The 17,971-nt window shown below is 40.9% G+C and overlaps 1 protein-coding gene across 1 annotated transcript in view; it reads right to left on the bottom strand.

Moving 5' to 3' along the window:
* col27a1a (collagen, type XXVII, alpha 1a) overlaps positions 1–17,971 on the bottom strand; it is a 59,364-nt gene that overhangs the window by 15,372 nt on the left and 26,021 nt on the right. The window contains exons 8-27 of the mRNA XM_026298322.1: positions 17,027–17,071; positions 14,714–14,767; positions 14,220–14,264; positions 13,090–13,143; positions 12,080–12,124; positions 9,431–9,484; positions 7,966–8,010; positions 6,181–6,234; positions 5,926–5,970; positions 4,839–4,892; positions 4,377–4,430; positions 3,784–3,837; positions 3,644–3,697; positions 3,332–3,385; positions 3,155–3,199; positions 1,826–1,879; positions 1,680–1,724; positions 1,519–1,572; positions 1,371–1,424; positions 43–96 (exon numbers count right to left, since the gene is read on the bottom strand). Of these exons, the coding sequence (XP_026154107.1) occupies positions 43–96; positions 1,371–1,424; positions 1,519–1,572; positions 1,680–1,724; positions 1,826–1,879; positions 3,155–3,199; positions 3,332–3,385; positions 3,644–3,697; positions 3,784–3,837; positions 4,377–4,430; positions 4,839–4,892; positions 5,926–5,970; positions 6,181–6,234; positions 7,966–8,010; positions 9,431–9,484; positions 12,080–12,124; positions 13,090–13,143; positions 14,220–14,264; positions 14,714–14,767; positions 17,027–17,071 (1,017 nt within the window). The remainder of the gene's footprint in view (positions 1–42; positions 97–1,370; positions 1,425–1,518; positions 1,573–1,679; positions 1,725–1,825; positions 1,880–3,154; positions 3,200–3,331; positions 3,386–3,643; positions 3,698–3,783; positions 3,838–4,376; positions 4,431–4,838; positions 4,893–5,925; positions 5,971–6,180; positions 6,235–7,965; positions 8,011–9,430; positions 9,485–12,079; positions 12,125–13,089; positions 13,144–14,219; positions 14,265–14,713; positions 14,768–17,026; positions 17,072–17,971) is intronic.

Raw genomic sequence — 17,971 nt, 5'->3', positions numbered from 1 at the left:
TTATTGAGTATCACCTGCAAAATATAACGAATGATGACTTACAGGTCTTCCTTGTAGTCCTGTAGGTCCAGTCTGCCCTGGTGTCCCTGGATGACCCTATCACATATACACAGACACATGACACATACATTACAACTGACACACAAGAGGGTATTGTACAAATGCTTACACAATTACAGAAGGGTCCTGGGAACATAATGAGATAAATGAATAACATTCTATTTAAGTTTTTATTGTGAAGATGTTAAAGACACCAACTCCTCAGAAATCTGTATTCTGAAAAGTTTAAATTTGTTTGATAAAATAAACTGGATTTACAACCGCACACATGCCTACATGGACACTAGCGTAGGTACATACATCTGCAGAAAAGCTCACTGGAAAGCACATTTAATGTAGTTACAAGAGACAATGTGGGGAGAAAACCAGAGAGCCAGAGAGGATGGATATTTATCTGAAACAATACTGCTTTTGGCTGCTTTTTATCGCTTCTCACTGGACCTCATTTTTGGCCATTTGTAAAGCCATAACGATAAAATGGGCAGGCAACTCAGATTAGCTGAGTAGAATAGAGCCTCTCCATCATGCAAACCTATAGCACAGAAGGCAGTATGGGCTCTCTGTTAATAGCTACACTATAAGTGTCTGCTCATCACTGCTGTTCAGTTTCTATCATGTGCGCTTTTCCAGAAGGTCTGTTTCTGTTTATTCATCTGAGAGAATGGGCCAATAGAGATTTCTAATAAATGTGTGTGGGTTTGGTTAAACATATTCGATCATCCACATCAGACAAAGACACAACATGACAGAGAAGCCTCTTGTTCTGTTTAAAAGAGCAGGATAAGTGTGTGTCTAAAGAAGCCCAGGACCTTTAGGGGCACTTAGGGGCCCAACAGGCTGAAGACAAACAATAGATCGATATCTGTAAATTTATCATCCTCCTTCCTCTATTTACTCCTATGAGCAAATCCTAATAGCATTGGTGTTTTAGAATTAGAAGTCAGCACTTCTTAAGGTCATTAAATATCATCCACTAGCAGAATGATTAGAAGGAAACTATTTTGTCCTTTGTTTAAACCAATGTTTGGCTTTTTCCAGCTGAAGGCCTTCTGCCAAGTGCCAAACCACGGCTTAGAAAACATGGTCCTAAGTTATCTATGGAGGGTGTTCTCCTCTTTTTTTTTGGAGCATTATCATAGTCACATACATCAATATATTCCCCTGGGAATTACTGACACAGTTTAGTTTAAGATGGAAATTTTCCTAATGACATTTCCCCCCATCAAATTGAATATAATCGTATATTTTGACGTTTTTAATTTTCACTTGTCTCAAACCAAAATCATGCGGTCTTCTTCATAGTATCTTACCGTTGACCCCTTTTCTCCAGGTGGTCCAGGAAGGCCCATCTCCCCTCTGTCCCCCTGACAACACATAAACACAACATTCAGTCTTCACCTTTTAAAGACTTGTAACAGCTCATATTAAGTTTACAAGGACAGAGCAATGTTTCTTCACCTTCTCGCCTGCCAGTCCTGCCTCTCCCACAGGTCCAACGAAACCCACCAAGCCCTGAAACACAGAGGTCAGTGGACTGATGAATGGATCGATGTTTGCCTATATGGTTTGGAAAAGTGTAATTACACTGTACAGGAAGTGGCTATATGAGAATTTCTTACTCTTTCTCCCATGGGTCCAACATTTCCTGTGACACCGAGTTCACCCTGCATACACAAATATATTACTAGTCATTTGTTTACAAAATAATTTCAGTATGTTTTATAGTTTGGGGAAAAAAAAACTGTGAGTAGTTTTTTTTTTTTACCTTAACTCCCTCTAATCCAACTTTCCCAGGAAATCCTTCTCTGCCCATTCTCCCCTGAAAAATAGCAATGCATAAAATGATAAACAGTGAATAACATCTTCAACTGCCAGTTAATGCATCATTACCATTCATGACAGTTTCTCAGGGAACATAAAGGATCTGTTTCCTATGAAAGTTTGTAGAGAGCATTTGGAAGTCGTCTGCAGATGTTGCAGCCCCCAGTGTATGCCACTGAAATATGCAATGGTGTGTACAGGTAATGCTGACAGTACATTTTGTCAGGCTGTGAACAGACAGTTGGGGGGGGGGGGGGGTCTAAGTGCTTTTTTACCAGCAATAACTCCAGGTCAGAAATGTGTAAGCCAAACTCCTAAAGACCGAGTGACTCAACAATTCCAACATTTTATTCCAGAAATTCAGACTGTACCGGCTAATAGTATATTTCACTTAAAAACACACAGCAAACATACAGATTTTAGCTGTAACATGACAAGATGAGCTGTCAGAATTTATGATGTCTTTACCATCTGATTTTAATTTATGTCTGAAAAAAAGATCAACTGAGAAGGTTTATGTGGGAACTGCTATAAAAGAAAGAATGGGGTAAAAATAGAGTGTAATTCTGAGCAGAGCAGTGTAAAAGACAGCTGTTTGTGGGGCCAGATGAGGTGGAGGAGTAGGCCGACCCCTGACACATGACCAGAGATCAATAACCTCTCCTGAAGGAGTCATACACCACTTTCCCTCATATGGAGGAGAGAAGGGGTAGAAGAATGAGAAGAGAGTGGGTGGGTGACAGTGGGGAGTGTGGAGGGGGGTCAGAGTGAAAGAAGGGTCAGGATGATTGGGAGAAGGAATTAGATCAAAGAAGAAGAACAGGCAGCATCTAGGATGGTGGATACATTTTAAAATGTCAGGTGACTAGAATTGAAAACATCTATAGTTGTAAACATTTAATAAAGCATTTGGGAAATCAAGTCAACACATTTCTACAGTGGTCCATTAACATCTTCTAGCACTTTAGGGCTGCTGTAAATCTCAGCACCAATAAACATGGTGGCACTTATCACCCCCTGGTGGACAAGGTCAGCGATTGCATGCAGTTGTTCACTGCAAAGCATCCAAAGACGAGGCACAGCAACCTCAATAAAACTACAGCCCAACATAGCTCAAGCTTTTCTGAGGCAAACCACAGAAAATCCATAATAATGACCTGCTTTTTTGGCTCACATAAGTTTCATATTAACTCGCATTGAGATACAACAAACTCTGGGATGCATCATTTAAGAATATCAGTTAACTTATGGAGGTGTTTGTTTAATAACTTACCTCGAGTCCTGTTGGCCCCGGTGGTCCGATTGCCCCCTCATCTCCCTGGAAACAGATGATGTTGATGTTAGCACTAATTATATTAGGGGACATAAGCACACCTTGTGGCATACAACATTTAATGGCTTTTGGGCACTTTGGGATCATTTTGACTTGGGCGGTGTCTGACGGGCTTACCTCCAAGCCAGGCAAACCTCTTGGCCCTGGTAAACCTCTGACCCCTGGTTTTCCCTGTATGGGTAAAGTGAAGTTAATACTAATGTGTAAATGTGACATTTACACTTACACTGCTAGAAACAGTAGCGGCAGGGAAAGGCAGGGAAGGCAATACTGTCGGCCATGAAACTTTGCTTTAACAGCAGTTTTTTGTTGTTTTTAGCAAAAAAGCTAAAGCTTTAAGGAGCCGCTACTGCAGCTGAAGACAATTATTCTTTTTCTGTTTCATGGTTTGAGTCATACACCAGACAATAGAGATGGCGTTTTACTCACCTTTGGTCCTTCAGGGCCGTTTTCCCCTGGTGGTCCCATGTGACCAGGGAAACCCTGAAATGATCAATTAAAAAAATTGTAATTTATACAATCTATTTGAAATAACCACTAACACATTCAATGGAGCCATAAACACAAACCTCAGGGCCTGGCGGTCCAGGTGCTCCATCAGGGCCTTTCTCTCCTTGCTTGCCCTGTAAAAAATAAAAAAAATGAACACAGGAGGAATGTCCTTAAGCAATAAGAGACAGTCAGTACCACTCACATCTCATTCCATTCATTATATGGCTAATGCCAGGAGCTGGCTGCTTTGGTTTAGCTCAAATACTGGAGACGGGGAAACAGGTAACCTGGATCTGTGTGAAGGTAACAAAAGCCACCTTCTAACATCTCTAAGGCTCATTACCATGTTACATAGCACAATAAAGTTTACAGTAAAGTATTGAATAGATGGCCAGTAATGACAAAACATGACCTACAACAAAACTACAAGTATGTACAAGACGTAATGTGCTGGTAGGGGGATTTGTTACCTTTGGACATAGATGGGCTAACTGCTAATCAGCTGCTGGCTATAAGCTTATGGATCAAACAGATATATAAGTGTTCTCAATCCGCTCATCTAACACTTGGCACGAAAAAGCAAATAAGCACCCTAATCCTTTGGATGGAAAGCATTACATCTACATTGTAGCATTTTTGTGTAATCCTGGTCACTAAAGCCAAAGCTAACCTGTGGTCCTGGTTTCCCTCGGATACCTGGTAACCCTGGTGGTCCCTGGATGCCCTGCCCAATACAAACAACACACATCAAAACTAAGACAGTTGTACAGCATTCAAAAGCAAAAACCTGTTTTCTTTTCAAGGGAAGCAGACATTAGACATGCATGACTCTGCTCAGTACTTGTTATCTCTTGGGAACAATATCTTCTATGGTGCCAAAAGGGTTTAGATTTTGCTTACACACACAGACAAATGAGGAGGGTTTACATAAGAATTTCCATAAGCTGGACAGCACACATCTGGATAAGTCATTTTACAAAGACACAATTCTGCAACAAAGGCTGAGTAACTCTAGATGTGTGTGTGTGTTGGAAAAAGCATGGAGGGCAAGGGCTGATGAATGGAAAAGATGCAGGTTAGAGGATGTGTGAGCATTTATAACATGCACATATGTGTTGGACTGGTGATTTACCCTGTCTCCTTTGTACCCAATCTCCCCTTGTTCTCCTGGAATCCCAGTTTCACCCTGATGGAGAAAGGAAAAGACAGATGCAGAAAAAAGATGGATGAGGTACAGACAGAAGGAAAGAGAAATTAGGGATTAGGGATATGGTAACTTTCTATTTGGTCAGTCACATTCAGCTATTTCAACACACAATATTAATTACCAGTCAGTACGCTGTAAACATTCACATGCAGTAAATCTAGGTCACTGCATTAGCCAATTTCTTCATGTAGTGTCAATCTGCCATAGAAAGGCACTGATAGTGATTACTCCACACTATGCTATAACATACTTTTTGAACTAGGGCAAATCACTAACACTGATTCTGTCATTTGCAAATCTGTAGGTCATTTAAACTTTTATCTTCACCAGGCTCACTGACTCTAATGTATATTTTCCTGCTATTAACAAAAGAAATATTAACCAACTCCAAGTAATACAGACTGCATTAAGAGCTTAGTGCCTGCCTTATCTGTGATTATATCAAATTGTCCAAACATTTCTTGAAATAAATTACATAACCTTTAAAGCAGCTTCCAATGCTCACCAATAAAAGTTAAACAGGGTTTTCCTTCTAAATAATTTGGCTTTCTGTGGACTTATCTTTGCCTTTTATAAATAATAGTTTCAATATTATCCATAGTTTTTATCATACTTAAAGCTTATTATTTGTGTCAATATTTTGCTTTTTGTTTTACTTTGTTTTTTTACTTCAAGTTACATGTGAGGATTGATGATAGCTCTGTATGGTAAAATAAAGTAATAACCCAAAAAAACCTGCTTAAACCTGCTGAGTTGGTGCTTTAATGTGGTAGCCATTACCCTGAATGTGGTAAAGCACCGGATCTGAAGATCAAAAACATGTAACTGTCTAAATACTTATGATCTGAACTGTAAGTATATACAATCTTCAGAAGTGTGTACTGATGGGAGCTAGTGAAAGCATGCTCTATGACTACAGGTTGGATAGAGGTGACTACAGTAGGAATCAAAGGAGTACATATCCATCACATGCTTCTCAAACACAGGCCAATAACAGGAATATTCAGATCACCTTATCACCTTTCAGTCCGGGTTCTCCTGGATTTCCGGGCACCCCCTGGAACAAACACCGACAGATAGGTTAGAGAGGGACCCAACAAAACCAAACATCCCCTGCATACACCTTCACAGGGGTAGAGTTTTGTCTGCTGCTACTTCTTAATGGCATCAATTAGGTAAATCATCCAAGCTCTGCTCAGTCCAAACAAAACAACACAAGACGAGAGAGTGAAGGTCACAGTTTCCAACTGTGTGTCTGTGTGAGTACCTTCAGTCCATTAGGTCCTGGAGGGCCCATCTCTCCCACAGGCCCCATATCACCCTGACACAAGAAGAGGCAATAAGAAACATATTTGTATTCAAAGACATCACATGCATAAAGTTAAGATGAACACGTGGCTCAGACGTCCATATTTTACTTAACAAATACAGAGTACACTTCCATCAATGTTGGCATTCATTACTGTAAATACCATAATATCTTCATTGTGTTGCTTCTGGAATATTCAGATGGCTGTCATGTTGCACATAACACAAACAGTGAATAGTAATATACAACCATTTTGGGAAGGTAAGGAATACATTTGCAGTCAGAAGCCAAGACTGTACTGTAACAAATAAACGCATGAGGTCACATCTGTTCCATCGCTGGAAAAGCAGCCAACACTGAGCTTCATGGCCCAGCGCAGAAGAACAACAGAACAGGATTTCAGTAGTAAAGGTATGGGTGTACTGTACTTTATTAAAGCAGCTGGATAAAGATGTGACTGGATTAGCTGCTCTCTGTCAGTGGGTGAAAAGAAGAGAGTCTATAATGTGGTCATGTTCATGAAATTGCTTGTGAAATGTGCCCCAGAAGTATCACAGGCTGCAGTGATTATCATTTTCTGGAATTCTACTCGCAAAGACCTACAGGGTGGCCTTTGCTCAGTGCATTAAATATTTGTCCCTTTGTGATGTGTGACAGAGGGTGTTATTGTAGTACACACAGCAAAAATATCCCTCACAACAAGGGTGGCTGGGAAGTTTCTTCTTATTTAGCTGAGCAAATCTAATGTAGTATAACAAGAATAAAAACTTTCTCCAGGGTTCAGCAGAAATGATCTGTCCCCAAACAACAGTGTCTGTTTGTTGACTCCACATGTGCAGATCTGTACAGGGAGCATTGTCACTTTCTGCCACTATTAACTGCACCATGTGTTTCCTCATTTCCTTCAATGGGACTGCTGCTTTTTGTGTGTGTGTTTGTTCTATTTCCTGACTTGTTTAGTTAGAGTAGTTGTCTTTGCTAACACTTTCTCTACTTAAACATTGTGCTGGCAATGCTCAGGCCTGCAGTCCCCAGAGAAGAGTGTTTGTATATTTATATCTTTAAAATGTAGCTCAGTGCTGCTGGTGTGTAATGTACATTATACTGTTGGGCCTGATGCATGCAGAGGACACAGAGCTCAGAGCAGAGCTGTAATCAGACAGTCCTCCAATTACAGGCCTGCTGCCACCACCAGCGGCCTAGAATAGACCAGGAGGAGCAGCAGTGATTGTGAAGACGGACCACGACAAGAGAAACCAGGGAAACATTATAATCAGACACAATTATGTGGCTGTCGGGGTGGGCAGGCATGGAGGGCAAGGTGATGGGTGGGCAAGGGGGGTGGGGTGTTACTGTTCAAAAATAGGTAACAAGAAAAAGTTTTAAGAAGAAAACAGAATGCCTTGTAGTGGTTTGTGTGACCGATCAAGCAGTGGATCACTGTCATGTTTAGATGTAAGTAAACAATAATCTTTCTATTCTGGATTCCAAAGATGATCTATTTCATGATGATCTATTACTTTTATATGTATTTGTATGTTTACACTGATAAACAACATATGGAGAGCGGTTACTTTAAGTGTAAATGATAATCGCAGCTATGTGAAATTCTCTTTTACCAATTAAACAGCCTTACTCTGTTTACCTTTAACACACTGTTTACACCTGTGTATTTATGGAATATGTGTTTAATGTGAGAAGAGCACATAGAGTACACATTGAAACATGCAAACTGCTACTCACAGTGAGTCCAGGAACTCCATTTGGACCAGGGGCTCCCATCTCACCCTACACAGAGAGGAGAGTAAGTGGGATGAATGGAGAGGGAGAAGGAGCAGGTTTCTGGGGTTACTGACTCTTTTTTAAGCAAACATGCTCAGAAGAGTGGCTCAGTGTTCAACACAACTTATGAGAGGGGGCTGTGTGCATGTGTGTGTGAGCCCATCCCACTGTGGCTTTTTCAAATCTGCAGGTCAGTTCACCCTCACAAAATGAAAGAGTGATATACAGACAGAATTTTGTACAGACATTCATGGTCCCCAGGGGATGTACCCTAATGACCCTAATGACATGATGAATTGTTTTATAATATCCTGACTATTCATTTACCATCATTGCTGGTTTACGACCACATACCTGAAAAAACTAATGGCATTGCCATCGGTCTCACCTATACTGTGTTTGGTGCTGTACTAGACAAATTTTAACATGCTAAATATAGACAATAACCATAATAAATATGAAACTTGCTAAACATCAGCATGTTAGCATTGTAATTTCATTCTGATGTTAGCATTTAGCTCAAAACATCACTAAGCTTTCACTGAGTACAGCCTCATAATGTCACAGGCTTGGCTAAAGTCTTGTTTTTCAAAACAAACAATAAACAATAAACCTCTTTTTCCACATATTGATTTAATAAAAAAACAAACACACTGCTATGAACCTCTTAGATGTCTGTGCTCTTATGTTTTGCAGTTTTGAAGTACTGATCTGGTAGAAATATGAATATAAGAATATTATCTTGGATTTCATGTGACCTTGCAGATTATTCCAACTATACACTACTATTTGACGCATTATTCACACTCAGAAGGATGAGGCCTGACTTTCAGGAAAAAGAAACACAGGAAAAGAGAATTTATTGGGAGTTGAGTTGGCTGATGTACAACACTGTACCATCGGAAAAGTCAGGGACGTGTGAGCAAAGTGTTTCTTCAAACATGAAGGTGCTTCATGTGTTTCTGAGATTCTTAAAGAGCAGTGTGCTGACGGGTTTATGTTTCAGTTTAGAGCTTTTTACTCTGACTGATGAAGTGCTACACTTGATGAATGATAGTGAATATGCCAAAATAGCATTTAATGTTAAGAGAAATAATTTGATGTCTTCCATTAGTGTGGATCGGTCATTAAATTGTAGCGGCGAAAAGAAAAGGTTGGATTTAAAAGCACAGTCTTCATATTGCATGTATTGAAAAGAAGTGCCAAAATAAAATTATCTGCTACAGAGGAAGGGATGGTGGGACATTTAATACAGCAGTAAAGCCTGTCCAGAGTGAAAAACTGCTTGACTGCCAGGTGATTTACCCAGCAACCCTTTCCAAAATGTCACAGCACTAAAACACCAGGGGACTTCTCTCCTATCACGTGTGCATGTGGACTGTTAGATGTTTGTGACTGCGTGTGAGTAACAGTGTGTGTGACATACTGGCTCTCCATCTGGTCCAGGTGGTCCCATCTCCCCGAAGTCCCCTGGAAACCCCTGAGGACAGAGAGAGGAACTTTTATGTTCAGCTGCACATCAAGAGCTACAATCAAACCCAGACATTCATCTCAAAAGTATTCAAGTGATGGATTGTTATTATCGAATTCATTCTACAGTAAGTGCATTAACTGTCTAAAAACTACCACTATAATAAAAAAAATCACATTCCTTGATTATGGAGTTAAAGAATATCATTGTAAAATTAACCAAATAGGCCTTTCATTGAAAGAGAGTGTGTTAGTGTTGGGCTCTTTTAGCGTCACTAAGGGAAATACAAGCTTCCAGAGCAAATCTGCAAAAATACAGCTGACTGCAACACAACCAACACTACTGCTACTGTAATTGCACTCTGTAATAGCTAACCCATTAGTATCACAGTCAGATATGGCATTAAACATAATGTAATCTGAAATATGTACAAAATAAGAGCATAATGGCATCATTAGAAGCATTAAATCTATCAGCTGTAGGGTGTGGGCTACCAACTGTTCTACTTAAACTAAACATTTTTTTAAGTGCAAAAAAGGAGACCAGCAGTTAAGTAATTATTCTGTCGATTTAACAGTAAATGGGAAGCTAATTTGAGCTGTGCTAACAGTTGGTGGTGCTGTAAAGAGAGACTACACTGCAGAGAACACGAGGGCCAATCATCCAGGAACACTCATAATGGCTGGGTTCAGCTGCTCCGGCCTCTATGTGCTGTTTCAAAATTACTATGGATACCTCCAGAAAATGTCACTTATTTGGGTAAGACATATTCAGCATGTATATTTATTTAAATTTCTAACTCGCCCTTGAAATAGACTCTGCTGACTAAGTGCAACTCTTTGTGTTTGAGTTTGTAGTCTGGGATAATTTTGACACTATTCAAACAACAATAAATCCTTGTGACTGATGGTATGTAAATATTTCTTCTATCTACTGGGGTCAATGAAGCAATCATAACTGCACTAAACACTTTAATTATACAATGTCAGAAAAAGCTCTTTTCTGTTCCTACTATGCCTCTGCAGCAGGTTTGGTAACCCCCTCCCACCCACAATGTATCACAGTGGGGTCAATGCTATGCATAAAACTGCACTAAGAAATTGTGCACAATGGGGGAAATACAAGTGCAACAGAAATCAATGAAGCATGACAGTGACCCAAAGGATGAGTCATACAGCTGTCACTGCTGCCGTGCAAACTAAGGACAAATGTGGGAAAAGCTGCTTTGCCAAGTACAGCATTTAAAAAAAAGCCTTTAAGAAGAGTCATATGAGCTTTTAGTGTATTTCTGCCTGTACATGATGTCAGACAACCCTGTTTTTCAGCTTCAGTATCAAAAATGATCCGACAACAGCAGCACACACACTCAGATACTGCCATTTATGTGAAGGAACTGCAGCTGATGAGCCTGACAAAGACTAACAAAGCCAAACCACAAACACTTATATGAAAAAAAGTTCAGTTGAAATGTAGAAGTGTCGGTGAAGCACTTCGGAAACTTTCTATGCTCTCCACTGTTTTGGATACAGTATATGTATTCCCTCATTAGTCTTTGCTGGATGGCGCACTGCGTGTGTGTGCGTTTCCTCGACAGAATACATGTGCTGGGATTATCGCCATTAAAATGTCTGGCTCCAGTCCTGTTCTTTCTTCTCTGAATGATCTCGCAGGGATCATCTTTAGTGTACTAGCTGTCCATTTTCCATTCAGGAGCATGAACTCAGATGACAATGATGATGATATGTGCAGTTTCCAGTTACGTTTACAGGTCAGTTATAAAGGCCTGTAGCAGTTTTGAAATCATTAAAATTACAGGGCTCCTCTGAATCGCCTTGTGAGTCTAACGCAGGCCTGTCTGAGTGGGGAGCACACACACACACACACACACACACACACACACACACACACACAATCGCACATGAGGAATTTGCATCCACATCCACTTGCTAAACATTTGCCTATTTACAGAATAAACTGCAGTTCTCAAAGCATCGTACTAAACAGACACTGGCCTGCATGAGTTTGGATGTTTTGGTCTATGATTGCATTATTTACCAAAAGCCAATAGGAAACAGCTGCAGAATGATCTCAGCAGTGAGTTTCACAGCTACACGGTCATACTGACACACGCTGTCAAACTGACTTTGAACACAAACTGCCACACACACAACAGAACCGATGGCTTCTTCCAAATGGCTTGGCTCCATACTGGGGGGACCAAAAGCCCTTTTCCAACAGAATCCTTTCTTGTTGCATCCAAAACCCCCAACATACGACTGGTAGGACTCCACAGCGTTCAGGCAATAGTTAACCCTTCCAACAGCCATGGAAATACTGAGCTGACTTGATCAGTGACGTAAGTGCGGACCTCATATTTGTAGGTGTTGGAAAGCTCCGAATGTGACCCGTATGAAACAGAAAACTTCTTTGTAATGCTGATTGCCTGATTTTAGTGGGGTTTTGAGCATGGAGCCATGTAATAATGATTTAAATGCATTGAAAAGTCATTGTTACCAGCTGATACATTCATGATCAACAACCTCCAGCACATTTCATCACACATTGAAATGATTATCTGTAAAGTATGTTGAGACAAAACTTTACCGGCCTACCCATCTTGCCCCTCTTCCCTGGTTCACCGGGAATGCCCTGAAATTCAAAATAGGAGACAGACAGAGCAGTGACAGAATAGCAAATATAGCAGAGAGAGGAAAAGAAAAGAGAAACATTGAGATTATCTAAAAACACATCAACACCAAAAACTCTCTTGGGTATAAATGATTGAAAACATCAATTTAAAAAGCCATACAGTAGTGGTACGCCTGATACCTGATGAGATGAGATTTTTCTTCCTATTATGAAGGCCCAATACTTCCATCTCATACATATACAATACTGGTCAAATGTTTGGAATCACCTCCATTTTTCCAACCCAATTTCTTCATTTTATATTGACTGCAAGTCCAGCTTAACCCTAAATGCGACAGATGCCAAAATTTAATCTCCAATTGTTTTCTTGAGTTATGCTCTCCTTTCGGAGTACATTGAGATATTACTTTAAACTACATACATTTTTATTACAAATGGAAAACTGAGGTGATCCCAAACACCTCACCTCACACCTCTACACCTTGGTCGTGTAGAGTATGTGCTAATCTAACAGCAGCTAGTTTCTTAAAAGACAGCCAAACACTGTTTGTTGTGTGCAGCTAAAGCACGAGCCATCTCTCTGACTGGCTGGCGAGCGTTGGAGGGGTACTGATTACAGCTTTCCCTGTCACTGATGCAACCCCCTGGAACTTGTCATAAGTAGGCTAATCACTCCATGTTTTAGAGGCTGTACAGAAGGAGGAGGCTTCGATGAGTTCAGGCAGTTCAAAGGTTCTAAGAGGGGGCTTTTATCATGTGAGTCATCAGCACTCCCACACAGCTTTATACAGCAGCATCTTGGACAGCTGGGTACTTTCCCCCCGCATTATAACAACAACAGGACAGCTGAATGAAATAGCAGAGTGTTATGTTGTTATTTCACAGGACAATTACCTAGGTTAAGTTAATCAAGTCACTTTTTTGCAATCACAACTATGAGAAATATACTTTTTATAAGAACTCACTCGTTCGCCGTCAGGCCCAGGCAGGCCAAAAAGCCCTGGGATTCCAATGAAACCCTGCAGGAACAAAGGAAAAGAGAGAGGAGGAATATGGAATATGAGTAGCTGGACACCAATAAAGGAGTAGGAAGAACAGCGCATGGCTCTAGAGCAGAGTTTCAGGGGCTGATGGTCCGCCATGAATAGGGTGGGCTGCCATGAAGAACCAAACCATGAGGCAAGTGTATATGCCCATGGACTGCATGGTGCTGGCTTCCACGATGTAGTCCAAGGGCACATACCCTCACACCAGGGATCTCTGAAGATAGCCAGGACATCACACCGGGCCGTCGGTACAGAGGGAGACAAACACAACCACCACAACAGTTGAACACCAGAGGAACAGCTTAGATGCCAGTCACAAGCAAGCATTAATTGAACAGGTTTATATGGACACAATATAGAGTATGCTTCACAAGAGAGTGCAGAGTGGATGTAGAAAGGTGGCTCAGTGAGAAAGAGAGGTCTAGAATGCCTCCTTAAGACAGCAGGGCCTCATACAGAGCTTAAACAGGAAATTCCAGCCAGTGGGGGCAGGGGAAGCTTTGGAGCAGCCAAGGGGAGCTGATAGAGAACCTTTATTGGAACGCAACATAAAAAAATCGCTATTTGTGTCTGTGACTGTGTGTTTGTTTGTGTACCTAAGGGGTGTGTCTTAGTATGTAGAAGCTTATCAACAGTTAGTTTTTCAGTAAATGTCTGTATACAGTAATACAAAGTTTACATTACAAGTAAAGGCATACTATTAATAGTGGCTCACATTGCATGAGTAAGTGTGTATGAATGTGTTTATGTGGGCTGTGGATGCAAGCATTCACACATGCATGCCCTTGCATGTTGTTGCATGTGGGCGCACATACATGCTCTCATGCAACAACAGGTTTAAAAGACAAAATAGCATTTAACATTATCTACAGTCTCTCTCTGTAAATATATTCGGAAGTTCCTGATGTGTCAGTGATGCCGACAGCCTTGTTTTAAACATATTCACTGGTCCTATTCACATATTCACAGCAGCAAGAGTAGTACTTTAGATTGATAAAATCAAACTTGAGCAGAGGTGAAGAAACTTGAGAAGAGTGCAATTAACTTACTCGAACGCCTTTAGGCCCCACTGGTCCTATAGGGCCTGGTAAACCCTGAAAAACATAGAGAAAAAGTGATTTTCAGCTCCTGAGCTCTTTCACAAATCTATATTTGAAATGATGTTTGCCAAATTACACAATGAATGTGTGCAATTTTGTAATATGATGGCATTTAGGCAAGGATTTTGACTTGACTTGACTTATATTGTTAAAATAACATGATATTATTGACTCACAAGTCAAAATGTAAAGTTCAAATGAATGAAAATATATTTTTATGATACAAAGACACCAGTTAGTTCACACTGAGGGGATAGAGACAGTAACAGGTATTTCTGTTTAATGCAGTCTTGTGATTGTCTCGGACAGCTTTTATCTTTTAAAACATTTCAGGTATTTTGTGCAGTATGTCCTCAAATATTTCTAAAAGTCAGTTAATCAACATAACCCAATATCTGGCCCTGAGTACAACTGTACCAGTCACAGCAGAGGATTTACTGCACCTGCCTGCCAGGATAACCTTTGGCACCTGGGCTTCCGACTGGACCTTGCTCTCCCTGAATGAGAGAGAGAGAGAGATGGGGGCGAGGATAAGGGGGAGAGAAGAGACAGAGGTGAGGGGGGTGGGTGATCAAAACTACAGTAACACAAACACACAGGCTGGCCATGTTGCACAGTAGCAGACAGTTTCAAAGAGAGAAGCAGGGCAGAGGGGATGGACTGCAGCAAAATGAAAGGATGAATAAATTTAAGTTGAAGAAAAGGGGACTTTGTGTTGAGAATATGTGCACAGATAGCTGATACACCAGAGCTGCCATTTGAGTTTGTTTCTGCTATGGAAATTGTGCATTGTTTTACTAGAATTAGGACTCAGACAGATAGAGATGTATGCAGTAGCAGTAGATACAGTATATCTCCGGCTGCATTCAATAATTATGACACAGTACATATCAATATTGTGATAGAAATTGTGATTGTGATAGAAATACTATATAAGTTTTACCAATATCACCAGTGGTGAAATAAGGTAGATTTACCTCAAATAAGTACCTAAGTACATAATTACATTTACCCCTCTGCATATTGCCCATTCTTCGTCGGCATTTCTGTTGCACACCAGTACTCATGGTTACTGCCAAATGTTTGTTCTTCTTTTCTTACATACTGTTTAGATTTGCCAAGTGTACACCCTAAAGCAGATAATTAGGAATTTGGTTTGTGTGTGTGCATAAGACACACACACTCTCTCTCTCTCTCTCTCTCTCTCTCTCTCACACACACACACACACACACACACACACACACACAAAAGCAGGCTCTGTCCAAAATTTGAAGCGCACAAGTGTTCATGTAAAACTTCCTTTGACACACTCTGGACGTGCAGCCATGCGCACTGCTTGCCATTCCGTCTCTTGGATAAATATAGTGAATAATGCAGCCAGTTAAAACCCAGGAAGAACTTGGCTGAGCGAAGTTTGGACTTTTAACTGGCCAGCAAGAAGGAGCCCTGAGCACGGCCCATATGGTATTACAGTAACAAAGATCATCAACACTTTATGCACACCAGCTGGCCTTTGCTCGCAAGAGCTGGAGAGTCTGCAATGCCAAACAGTTGTGCTTATTACTCAGTCACCGGTGCTGTCATGATTCAGACTCAAAGCAGCAAGCTCTGTGGGAAAGAGGGGGGCGTTCGAGGATGAACATGACGGTGAGAGAGAAAAAGTACTCCTGTGTACTCCTGTGATGATGTGTAGCATGGGAACTCTATGCACTGTTAACATTACCCCTGAGAATGGGGACTGTGCGACACTGAGGAGGATGTTCCACTCTGCTTCTATGACTAAGGTCCTTCCTTAACACCAGTAGTAGTATGACACAGCCTGACTGAAAATAGTTCTGAACACAAGGCTGGATGATCCATGCTTAAAATAGTCTGGCTGGTCCAAAAAGCCAGAGTCATGTCTCCTCCCACTTGTAGCAGCAAGTAAGAGTTCATAAAACTGATTTCTGCATTTTACAGTAAGATGAGCATATAGAGAAGAAAGAAACTACAAGAACAATGTACTTCATTTGTTAGAGTCATATAGTTTCAGTGCAAAATGCTACAGGAGACAGACAGAACATCGAATGTCCAGAGAAAGAAGGTCATACAAAGCCGCGGAGTAATGGTGAGTAATGAGTGTGTCACTGTTGGCCTAGTTGGCTTGTGCCTCTTTCTCTTCTCTCTATTTTCTCTCTCTTTGGCATCACTTTCTGATATCCTGAAGAGCATCGCTAGAGCACAGTGCTTTGGCCAGATGTCTGTCCTCACTAGTGCTTCATAACAGGCTAATCTAATCTGGCTGTGCTGCAGGCATGAATTGTGCACGTACACAAACACACACATACACCCAGCCTGAGAAATAATGTGACCTGGGGATGCATGATGACTGAGCTTTTAAAGAATTAGATGAGATGTGAGAATGTGATGGAAAATCATCATAAAAAATGGCCCTGGTGGTTGTTACCACAGGCAAAACGATGATACTAATGAAGCTACAGGTAACAGGGAGTACAACAGGCTGTAACATCTATGAGTAAGAAACTAAGAGCTGATAGGAATTTTGAAATTAATGTGAAGAAAAACAAAAAATATTATAGAAAATTATTACATACTCTTGGCATGAGCTGAAAGTTTTAGGAATGTTGGACGTCATCGTGTGTGTGTGTGTGTGTGCCAGTACAAGTGTGCAGAATAACAGAAGCATGGGTCAACAAAACTTTGAGAGCATCAAAGCCATATAAAAGACAGATATGAAATGGGAAATTATACTTACAGTTTCTCCAGGGAGGCCAGGTGGACCAGGATAACCTTTCTGTCCCTAAACAAACATGAGACATGGGAAACAAGTTAAAGCATAATATAATGGAGAATTTAGAGAAAACACACAATTTCTGATGGAGTTCATGGGTGAGGAAAAAATCCGACAAACATGGGAGAATTTCTCTTCTGGTGCAGAGACAAGTGGAAAGTAAAATATGCATGGTAATGCTGACAGCACAGACAGACAAGTTCAGTGCCATATGCAAGGAATCAATCTGCCCTCCTGTCAGGGAATCAGACTTTCCATTGGCCATGTTCACAGAGATGGTGGGGGAGGCCATGCCAGGATCATGACATGCTGAGCATATAAATGCCTTCCTGTTTGAGTCAGATAGCAGGTCCTTTCCTCTGCCTCCAGAGCAGACAGCAACACTGAAGACAGCCTGACATAGCGTGTTCTACATTTCTGCTGACACCAGCAACACATATCCCCCGCAAAGAGCAGAAAAAAACAAAATCAAAAGGTGGGAAGACATGGCTGTCCAAACCACAGTTTGTTAGAGTGACAGAAAAAGAGACTGGGAAGGAAAGAGCGGGGAAAAAACAAAATAAAAACAGAAGGGCAAAGAAATGAAAGACTCCTGTTGTCCCATTTTCCTAAACCACAGCTCCACAAGTACCAAGCCAAGACTCCAGAGTTCCTGTAAACCATCCTCTAGCAGAGTCATCTGACTGCAGCAGGGTAAGAGGACACAGCTTCCCGCCACTCATGTTACGCAATCACTCTCACTGGTCTACACCTTCATACCAGCAACTGCCTTCACCAGCGTTATACGTCACATTCAGTACTTTCATATGTGTCAACTGTGTGTTTGTGTCTGTAATTAAATTCTATAAACATCTGTACATTTCAGTTAACTGTGAAACACTGGCCCAACTTTTAAATATCATACTGCAT

The sequence above is a fragment of the Mastacembelus armatus genome, chromosome 12 (assembly GCF_900324485.2).
Source record: "Mastacembelus armatus chromosome 12, fMasArm1.2, whole genome shotgun sequence".
In the NCBI taxonomy this organism is placed as follows: Eukaryota; Metazoa; Chordata; class Actinopteri; order Synbranchiformes; family Mastacembelidae; genus Mastacembelus; species Mastacembelus armatus.
The sequence above is the reverse complement of the archived record's forward strand: the minus strand, read 5'-3'. Positions and strand labels throughout refer to the sequence as shown.